Source organism: Vigna umbellata, chromosome 5 (genome assembly GCF_029865625.1).
Source record: "Vigna umbellata cultivar VRB3 chromosome 5, Vumbellata_1.0, whole genome shotgun sequence".
Classification (NCBI taxonomy): Eukaryota; Viridiplantae; Streptophyta; class Magnoliopsida; order Fabales; family Fabaceae; genus Vigna; species Vigna umbellata.
Genome location: NC_142169.1, coordinates 51,030,147 through 51,041,661, shown reverse-complemented (window position 1 = coordinate 51,041,661; position 11,515 = coordinate 51,030,147). Strand labels below are relative to the sequence as shown.

Genomic DNA, 11,515 nt, shown 5'->3' with positions numbered 1-11,515 from the left:
GGTTTTTTGGCTCTTTTGCTTACTGGTTTGCTTGTTGGTTGCGCTGAGGGGTACTTGTTGCCCTCAACGGTGATTTGGCATGGTTTTGGGGTGTTGTTTGTGGTTTACTAATGATTAACAACATGTCTGGTGGTTTTGTGAATTGTATTTGATGCAGGGATGGCCTCCTCATCAGGCAAAAGGATCAAGACTCTAGGAGGAAAAAGGAAGGATAAGGAACCTGAACACACTCATTCTAGCAGGTTTCTTTCACGCAAGCATGAGAAACACTTCAAGGTTGTCCAAGATAGGAGACTCCTCATAGAATGGAAGGTTGTAATGATACCTAACTTTACTCCTCAGTTTGGAGAACACCTAATGGGAAGGAACTGGAGGACGTTAGCTACTTACCCTACACCAGTTAACATAGCAGTGGTGAAGGAATTTTACACCAACGCAAGGAGGTTGGGTGATCATCCTGATGAGGATTACTTGAGCTATGTTAGAGGACACGTTATCCGGTATGACCCTGATTCTCTTAATATATTTTTGGACACTGAATGGGTTGGTGAGCACTGTCAGTTTGCTCTAAACATGGAGGAGGGAGCAGACTTTGAAGATGTAGAGAAGGTACTGTGTGTGCCTGGAGGAAATTTTCAGAGGAATAGGAATGGTGCAATGGTGAACATAAGGAGAACTGATTTGACTCCTCTGGCAAAGTATTGGATGGCATTCTCTCATGCCAACATTCAGTCGTGTTCCCAAGTCTCAGACATCACTTTTAGCAGGGCCCTTTTATTATATTGTGTGCTCAGAGGGTTGAGCATTAACATTGGTCAGGTTATAGCCAATGAAATATAGGTGTGTGCCAACACAATGAACAACAAGGCACCTTTGGGACATCCATCCTTGATCACTCACCTATGTGAGCTAGCTGGTGTGAACATCTCTGCTCCACCATATGAGAGGCCGAGGAAAGCTATTGATGAGGCCTATTACAGATAGTACTGTGGAGGTGATGAGGCAGCTCAGCCAGTACCGCCACGCCGTCCTCGTAGAGGAAGAGGACCACCACAGGGTCAGGCATCTACAAAGACTCATGAGGCAGAGCCATTCTAGATGACAGATATGTACGTGTCTCTTATAGATGCCCAGATGTAGTCTATTCATAGAGGGCAGGTGGCCACCGCTGAGATGATTATTGGGTTGTATGATACACCCTCAGCACACAGGTGGACTATGGATGAGTTCCATAGTGTGGTGGCATGGCCAGAGGAGCAAGCTCAGGGCAGCAGAGCTGGAGCACCTGAAGCTTCAGCTATGGAGGATGATGATAATGAGGATGCATTTGAAGATGTTGAGGATGATGAAGAGGAGGAAGATACAGATGACAACATGGGTTGATGAGGAGTTGAGATAGCATTTACTGATGAATGCTACCAGCACTAGAGTAGGATTTGTTTTATCTTTTGTTTTGTTGAACTTATTTGCTTCTGTTTTTAGAATAGGGTTTGATGTACTCAATTTGAAACTTTATCTGTTATGATGGTTTGCTTATGATTTATGCATGATGAGTATTGCTTGATGATGCTTGGATCTTGATTAATGTTGAGATTGTGCACTATATGCTGAGATACAGGTGGTGGTTCTACTTAAAATTGATATCAAAAACAACCTTTAAGACTTAGAAACTACCTTGGAATCATGTTTTTGCTTATGTTTTTGGAAATAGGAGAGTTGGACAGGTTTTATGCTTGATTTCAACTCATGATTTTGCTTTAGTTTTGTGAATAAGAGAGTTGAAGGTGAATTTAATGGTTTTGTGCTAGATTCCCTTGATTTTGTAGGCTAATTGAATGGTTTGAAAGAAGAGTTGAACTACCAATGATTGGAATGCAGTAAAGTCAACCAGAAACCAGAAAAGTCAACCAGTCAATGAGGAAAGTCAACCAGACAACCAGAAAAGTCAACCAGTCAACCAGAATGAAGAAAAGTCAACCAGAGTGCAGAAAACGTTGCGACCGAGTGGCGCTGAGTGATAATTTCCGTTGAGCACCAGTTTTCAAGTGCCGAAATCACCGCTAAGGGACAAAAACAGCAACTGAGGGGCAAAACTGAAGTGTCGCACTTGCCGCTGAGCGACACTTTTATGGGCTTGGGCCTAATTTTCTATATTTTTTAGAATAGTATATAAGCCTTAGGATGTCCTAGGGTTTGTATCTTTGGCTGGGACGGAGCACAAACACACTTTTCATCCCTTACGGGTAGAATTGGAGATGGTGACGGCTCTCCTCTTCTCTTTCTCGGGTTTTTCAATCTCTTTCATTCTTTCATTCCATTGTTCATCTAGTTCTTCCATGACGGTGGAGAACTAAACCTTTTATTGTTGTTGGGGAATCAATGTAATCTTTTGAAGCTCTCATATATGGAATTTGTGTTTAAACATCTTATTTAAGATACATGCTTTCTTTCATTAATAGTTAGGGTTTTTCCTCTTTGCTCAAAGCATGCATTGTTTAACTCATTCGATGTCATGATTATTGGTTTTGTCGATATGGACACATACAGAGAAATCTATATTTGAGGAAATTCTCCCAACAATAGTATAAACATAGACATAGGAGTATGATGGTTGGTTGCCTTTAAGCTTCTATTCATTATAATGCATGATTAATTGCTAGGGAGACAAGACATTGTAAACTAGTGATTATGATTAGGCTTTCTTCGCCGAGACATCGGGTTTAAGGTAATTCAGAGAGTGACATTAACATTAATGAAAAGAATGATGAATTCCTAAATATATGAGAGTGGATAAGATGAAATTGATAAACCCCAACAACATAATCATCCATATAATCTTCACGTGTTGCTTTGTTTCTTCCTTCCCATTGATCAAATTCATGCATACATGTTTACATTTTGTCTTTTGCATTTGATATCTCAAGAAACTGTTTTTACAAGTCTTAAATAATCAAAGAATCATATAACTGACTAGGCCTTGAGTCCTTTGGGAGAACGATACTTGGTCTTACCAAGTTATTACTTGATATGATTAAGTTACACTTGTCGAGGGTTAACAAGTTTTTGACTCCGTTTTCGGGAATTGAAAATTTGTTCATCACTTGGGCCTACTTTTCTGTAATTTTTAGAAAGTTATATAAGGCTTTAGTTGACCTAGGGTTAGTATCTTTGGTTGGAACGAAGCAAAAACACACTCTTTCGCCCCTTGGAGGAGGATTTTGGATGCTAAGGCTCCTTTCTCAACTTTCTAGGGTTCTATCTTTCATTCTTTCATTGTATTTCATATATTTTCACCATGAATATGGTGAACTAAACCTTTATTGTTGTTGGGGAATCAATGTAATCCTTTGAAACTTTCATGTATGGAATTTGTTCTTCAAAATCTTCTTTAAGATACATGCTTTCTTTCATTAATTGTTAGGGTTTTTCCTCTTTGCTCAAGGCATGCATTGTTTAACTCATTCAATGTCATGATCATTGATTTTGTCGATATGGACACATACGGAGAAATCTAGATCTGGGGAATCTCTCCCAATAGTAGTATAAACCTAGACATAAGAGTATGATGGTTGGTTGCCTTTAAGCTTTTGTTCACTATAATGCATGATTAATTGCTAGGGAGATAAGACATTATAAACTAGTGATTATGATTAGGCTTTCTTCGCCGAGACATTGGGTTTAAGGTAATTTAGAGAGTGACATTAACATTAGTGAAGAAAGAGGAATTCATGAATACATGAGAGTGGATAGGATGAAATAGATAAACCCCAACAACATAATTATTCATATATTTCAATTCACGTGTTTTGTTTCTTCTTTACCATTGATCAATCCATGCATTCATATTTACTTTTGAGTAATTGCATTGAAATCTCAAGTAATTGTTTTTACAAGTCTTAGCTAATCAACAAATCACATAATTGTCTAGGTCGTGAGTCCTTTGGGAGAACGATACTTGGTCTTACCAGGTTTATTACTTGATACGATTCGGTTACACTTGCCGAGGTATTAGCAAGTTTTTGACTTCGTTTTCGAGGATCAAAAATATTGTCATCAGACCATACCACGTAGACCAAACTTAAACAGCCGTTTACTGAATTTGACGGCAGACCCATAATTGCTTCAATTTTACACAAAAAAGAACCAATTAAGACGTCGAAAAGAAAAGGGCCCTATTTGAAATTCACGCCGAAAATAGGGACCTCTAAAGACATTAAACCTATTTTTTATACTTTTATGACCATTTTATCCTTATACTTTGTGTCAAATGTAAAAGTGTGTCAAAATTCTGCAGAAATCTGTATTGTCATTATATCAAAATCTTCTTATGTTGCTTATAGGCAATTTACCTTATTTATTTAAGCCCATCCTTTGTATTTCTGTCTAAATGTCTGTGTTGCATTACAATATTGTAAAGCCGTGTAGTTTACAAGTTCACAAGTGCACATAGCACAATTTTTATTTAGAGTAAAGATGCTACATAATCATTTTCTTTCATGTAAAATATCTCCACCGAATGTATATTTTCTTTCCTAGGACAGGTCATGTTTGATGTTATTTCTCTATATAAGTTGTATTCTATAAGACCCCAAAATAAATATGATAAATATTTCTCTTAAATATGATAAATATTTCTCTTATTGCACAAGTGATGTATAGTAAGAATTTCTTGTTGTTTGGTCATTTGTGCTGGACTAGGATGATACTAAATGAAACTGTGCGTTTGAATTTGGTTTTCTCTCTAAGATCACTTTTGGTGGACCATTTCATTTTGGAAGATGAAGTCTTCGTGCTAGGGCAAGGGGTGAAAGAGAACATTGTCTCTCTGAAATCACTTTTGTTGTACCATTTCATTTTGGAAGATGAAGTCTTCGTGCTGGTGCAAGTGGTGAACGAGAACGTGAGAACTTCATAAGTGGGACTTAATCGGAGGGTGGACTTCATCGGAGGGTGGACCTTATCGGGACGTCATCAACAGAAAGTTGTATGCTTCTTTTTCCTTTGTTCTTTTGTCTACATTTGTCTATCTTTCCTTTTCTTTTTCCTTAATTTTCGAAAACTGTAGACCAATAGGGGCAAGGTTGATGAGCTCTGTTTGTGTCATTTGTAAATTTTTGTTGAATGTGTAATTTGGGATGTTTGTTTGGTTAGGTTCCCTGTTTGTTTTGTTAGGTTCCCATTGATCAAAGTACAATGTAAGATTAAATTTGGTTGGCAAAGAGAAACACAGGTTCCCATTGAGTAGATGCAAGTGATGTGTTGATTTTAATTATTTTTTAGGCTAATGTACTGTAAACATAACAATGCATGGTTTCTAACCTCCTCTCTCTGGTCCAAAGATACTTTCCCCAGTCCCTGCACTAGCCTAAACCACATCTCCCCAATATCCTGCAACATCTTTTCCACTTCCTGTTGTTTCACAGTTTTCTTAACATTATTCGACCATTTTTCTAAGGAATTGACATAACTTGCCATAAGATCTAGTGCAATTATAGATCGATCTACCTGTCCCACACGAGACTTGGCAAAACTGTCTCTTAGCATCTACACAGAGAATGTAATTAGTTGGGAGCAAGTGAGCACCATCAGACATAATGAACAGCAGCGCATCAAATCCAGCCTCAGATGACTCCAGGTGTCTAGAAGTGATTGAGAGCAGAGCTGTAATAGTCCACCATCCAGACTGAGATCTAATATGAGAAGCAGTTGCCTTCTCAAGGCAACCGACTTCCCGTGTAATCTGCTCATAGTATGCATTTGCAACCAGTGCGTCAAGCTTCAAAACAAGTTGCAGGGACCTCAAAAGTTCATCAGTAATGTTCTCTTGGTAGGGAAGTAAGCGGTGGCAAATTCTAAGAAGTCCAAAAAATAGCTTTTTCTACCAGAGCACAAGGAATCACAGTTGACTGAATAATATCGTCAGCTGCATCACTGGCCAAGCGAGGGGGAAGGAGGCCCAACTTGTAAAATATTAAAATACAATCAAGAATACTCCTCCACCCTGTGCGGATGTAATCACCATACCTATTTGCAATTGTGAAAACTGTCTCAGTTGCAATTCTTACATTTTGTGTCATCTTCCAAGGCCAGACAGAATCCTCAACTGATAATGGATCCAAAATGGTAATGAACTTACATATGCACACAAGCAGACCATCAAGTAAATTTTCAAGACGATAGTGGGCTGATATCTTAGCAGCAACTTTTTTGAAAATGACAACAATTGTTGGGCCTCACAACAACACAAACATATCATAATCTAGGTATGTTCGGGAATCCGAGAGAATGTATGGAGAAGTTTTATTTGCCCCGTGCATCAGAGAAATCCACCGACTTGGGGTCATTTCAAGAAATCCAAAGCCTGGTTCAAGAGTGGTACGAATTTCACTCTTACAAATAGAATGGTAAATCTCTGATAGAAATTATCGAGGCAGATCATTGCCACCATTTATATGCCTATTATTTCGGATAAATCCTCTTCTGTCATCTACTTTTTGACCTGCACATTATGATGATCAGTATTAAGCAATATAATTGAGTATGATAACAGGAGAGCAACATCCTTATTAGCTAGGATATCTGGTGATTGTTCAAGCACCCTGTGTATCTTCTGTGATTCTCCAGGAAGCCTAAAAGTCTCCAAAAATACACGTAGGGCTGTGTCTAAGGTCATATCATGGAAATCAAATGTCTTAGCGAATTCATGAAGAACCTGAATGTATAATTCATCATGATCTCCAAGGAAATCACCAATGGAATTCTTATCCAACTCAGCTGTGTATCTTAAAAAGCAGGCAACACTTTGGGAATTAGGTTTGTTAGGAAAAAGATGTGCTCCTTGGAGAAACTCAAGACCTTTCTTAATATCCCGATTGAAGTGATCAGCTCCTATCATTAATTTTCTCTTTATGTACTTTCTTTGGCAGACAAAAGGAACCCAATCATTTGGGTCATCAAAACTATCACACTTTTATGCTAAGATGCATGCTTTATTTTGTGAAACCCCGCAAGAATTCTTATTATAAAAATATACTTGTTGTTTTGGTTGCCTCTAAGTGTTGTTATACGTCTCTGTTGAAGTTATGTGATATATGATGCCCTTAGAGTTTATTTTCATTGTTAGTAGAATGAAACCAACCCTACTAATATTATTGCAAGACCGTCTGAGAGAGAGGCCATACTCTCTTATACCCCAACCAATTAATTTATTCCACTATGTTTTTGCACGGATGAAGCAAACTTCTTTTGCTTTACTATGAGTAGCAGCACATGGGTTATTTGTGATTGGAAATTGCATATGAAGGTCAAAGGCAAAATTTTTGTTGTGATACATGTGTATTTATGTCTTCCATTTAAATCTTTTATCGCTTGAACTGTAGCTTTTTTATTTTATGGACATGCAGTCAAAGCATAGAGATACTTGGAAGAGTGATTATGGAAAAACAAGTTTGAATGCACATGATGATTTATTGTGTGTTTAAATTTGATTTTCTGAAGTGGTCTGTTTGAGTTGTTCAATTGTTTACTTTTATATATAGGATTATGCACGACATTCATGCAGGAAAAAATACTTGGCACATGTCAACACATTATTAACGGATGTGCAAAAGACGTGCATACAAACAAATCTTTTTGCATGGCTAATGTCCATTGATGTGGATGTCAAAATGAGTAGGACATTACTTTCACAATTGTGTAGTAGATGGTCAGAGAGGAGGCGCGGGTTTGAAGTTAGGTATGTCTTTATTCCATTCACCAAGTTAGACGTATGCTTAGGTTTAGGGGTTACGGTTGATGGACAGATGTTTGAGTTGTTTAAAGAGGAAGTTGATTGTCATACTAGGAGATTGTTTGACATAATTGATGTAAGTGTACATAATTTTTATGAAGAAATTCAAAAGCGTATAAAAGGGGATGAAGTGGATGATGTCAGTAGATTATATTTACTGTTAGGGTTGAGTGAGTTTTTCTTTCCAAATAGAGGTGGAAAAGTTCATTATGGTTTATTTGAATTATTAGATGATTTATCGTGTATCGAAAAGTATAATTAGGGGGTGTTATTTATGACTATTTGGTTTCTAGTTTGTGTGATGTTGCATTGTGTGTAGGGAGGAGACAAAAAAGATCACACTATCATCTGGTTGGTTGGGTATTTGCATTACAGGTATATTTTGATGTTAGTTACAAAAGTTATTGTTATAATTTATAATTTTTAGTTATTTGAAATTGAATTTTGTGTGTAACACACTACAAAAATAACCTATTTTACTAGAGGTTTGTTTTTGGGGGTTTTATAAACCCTTACTACTTTCCGCGGTTATAGTTAAAATCCGCAGTTAGATTTTGTATTTTATTTTTTAATAATTTTTGGACACTTTTAAAGCAACCCTAATTTTCATTTTGCCGCACCTCAAGTTTTAGTTCGCCATTTCTTCTTTAGAACGTTCGCCTCGACTTCTCCTTTTTCTCTTCGCAGGCTTCGCATCTTGCTTTATCCAACCTTTTCGTCTTGATTTTTTCATCTTCACAACCTTCCCTTCCGTTTTCTTTGTTTCACTTTACAATTCCTAATTTGATATACAAGCTTCTCTTTCTTTTTCGTTTTTGTTTCTATTAAAGTGTAATGCAAATTCTAGAAGAATCTAGAAGCTCCTAAGATAGAAGAATTGAAATGCAATACAAATTCTAGAATGTTGTAGAAAAACCTAAGATAGGAAGAAAAATCTAGAATATTCTACATAGGTAAAAATCTAGAACATTCCACATAAGTTGTGCCTATGATGTTCTAGAATAATCTATGCGTCTATAAATACCCATGAACTCTACCATTTGATGTAAGAAGAAGCCAATATCTACCATTTGTAAGAAGCCAACATCTACAACAACAAAGACAACTACAACAACAAAGACAACTACAACACTTCTTCCAACTACTACTTCTGCATTCTACTATATCTACATTTCCTCTACCACATAAACTATTCCTTTCACAACCTCAAAATACTAACAGTGGTACCAGAGCTACGTTCGGTCATCTACTGGGCGTAGATAAAAATTTTCAACTACCTTAAACAAAACTATAACTCCATCCTATACTACCTCCAAAATATTTTCTCAACTCATGGCTACTACCAATCAAACATCATCAACTCCAGTACCTATTTTCAAAGGAGAAAATTATGATTTCTGGAGTGTCAAAATGAAGACATTCTTTCGTTCTCAAGATTTATGGGACATCATAGAAGAAGGATTCCCTATTCCAGAAGACACTTCCACTTTTACTGCAGCTCAAAAGAAGGAGTTGAAAGAACACAAGCAGAAGGATTCAAGGGCTTTATTTGTTCTTCAACAAGCAGTTGATGACACAATTTTTCCAAGGATAATTGGTGCCACAAGTGCAAAACAAGCTTGGAACACAATATAAGAGGAGTTTCAAGGAAGTGACGAGGTACGCAATGTTAAACTTCATTCTCTAAGACGAGAGTTTGAATTATTAAGAATGAAAGAATCTGAGACCATTAAAGACTACTATTCTAGAATAAAAGAAATAGTTAGTCAGATGAGAGCCTATGGGGAAATATTCTTGACAAAAAGATCGTTGAGAAAATTTTAATTTTTATTCCCCAAAAATATGATGCAATCGCAACCGCGATTGAACAAACAAAAGATTTGGCTACATGGTCAGTCACACAACTAATGGGCTCTCTTGAAGCTTATGAACAAAGATGGAAAAGGCATGGAGAAGACTCGGTTGAAAATGCCTTTCAAACAAAAGTAAAATTACGATCTCAGAATAAAGAATATGAAGGAAATAAAAGTAGAGAAGAAATTTCTATAAATAAAGAAAATCCTAGAAGCTTCTCTATGACTCGTCAAGAAAAATATCCTCCATGTGGCATCTGTAAAAAGACAAGTCACTTGGAAAAAGATTGTTGGCATCATGGAAAACCTCAATGCCACTATTGCAAGAAATTTGGTCATGTAGAAAAGTATTGTCGTAATAAAAATAAGCATCAAGCAAACTTTGCGGAACAAGATAATCAGGAGAAACTCTTATTCTACGCCAATCAAGAATCTTCTGGTAGAGAAGGAAGTTGGTACTTGGATAGTGGATGCAGCAATCACATGGCGAAAGATCAAAGCATCTTCAAAGACATTGATAAATCTGTCAATGTCAAAGTTCGACTAGGAAATGGCACCACAATGGAGTCTCGAGGCAAAGGAACTGTCATGGTGGAGACAAAGAAAGGTACGAAATTCATCAAGGATGTTTTATTAGTTCCCAATCTTAAAGAGAATCTTTTAAGTATTGGCCAAATGATGGAGAATGGATATTCTCTTCATTTTGAGAAAGATACATGCAAAATTTATGATAGTAAAATGATTGAAATTGGCCAAGTAAAAATGGAGAAGAGAAATAGAAGCTTTTCTATAAGCTTCGAACCTGGAACTAATATTGCCATGAAGGTAGAAGTTGATGACTCATGGCTTTGGCATAGGAGATTTGGCCACTTCAACACACATGCCTTAAAGCTTCTATATAAGAAAAACATGATGAGAGATCTTCCATGCTTGAAGGAGAATAATGAATCATGTGAAGGATGTCTCCTTGGAAAACAACATCGATTACCATTGTCGACAGACAAAGCATGGAGAGCAAAAGACTTATTGGAGTTGATTCATACCGATGTTTGCGGACCAATGAGAACGCCTTCACATCATAACAACAGGTATTTCATCCTCTTCATTGACGACTTCTCTAGAATGACATGGGTCTATTTCTTAAAGGCAAAGTCAGAAGTTTTTGCAGTATTCAAGAAATTCAAGGCCTTTGTTGAGAAGCAAAGTGGAAAACAGATAAAAGTACTTCGAAGTGATCGTGGCAAGGAATACACATCTCACGAGTTTGACAAATTCTGTGAAGATGAAGGCATAAAGCGACAACTTATAGTTGCATATACTCCACAACAAAATGGCGTGTCAGAGAGAAAGACTCGCACAGTTATGGAGATGGCAAGGTCAATGCTAAAAGAGAAAAACATGCCTAACACTTTTTGGGCTGAAGCAGTCTACACTGCAGTTTACATTCTAAATAGATGTCCAACTAAGGTCGTCCAAGACAAGACTCCTATTGAAGCTTGGAGTGGGAGAAAGCCATCAGCTAAACATCTACGAGTATTTTGATCTATCTGCTACATACATGTTCCTGATCAAAAGAGGCACAAGCTTGAAGACAAAACTATACAAGGAATATTCTTGGGATATAGCACACAGTCAAAAGGCTATCGAGTCTACAACCTACAAACAAAACAACTCATCATCAGCCGAGATGTTGAAGTTGATGAAAATGCTTCTTGGAATTGGGAAGAAGAAAAAGTTGTTAAAAGCAACATTCTACTTCCAGTGCAACAATCTCAAGAAGAAACTCAAGAAGAGGCAGAAAATTCAGGTACGCTTTCTCCACCTCCACAACAGGAAGGTTCTTCACATGAATCTAGTCCAAGAAGAGTAAGAT

At 37.1% G+C, this 11,515-nt stretch overlaps 1 protein-coding gene and 1 pseudogene across 1 annotated transcript; one reads left to right on the top strand and one right to left on the bottom strand.

Annotated features, from left to right (window-relative positions):
• Positions 1–4,645: 4,645 nt before the first annotated feature.
• Positions 4,646–6,970, bottom strand: LOC148198544 (ARF guanine-nucleotide exchange factor GNOM pseudogene; annotated as a pseudogene).
• A 464-nt stretch (positions 6,971–7,434) lies between these two features.
• LOC148198543 (uncharacterized) lies at positions 7,435–11,184 on the top strand. Its single transcript, XM_088115841.1, has 4 exons — positions 7,435–7,446; positions 7,539–8,041; positions 8,109–8,164; positions 10,811–11,184. The coding sequence occupies exons 1-4, from the start codon at positions 7,435–7,437 to the stop codon at positions 11,182–11,184; spliced, it is 945 nt and encodes a 314-aa protein (XP_087971967.1).
• The last annotated feature ends 331 nt before the right edge of the window (positions 11,185–11,515 follow it).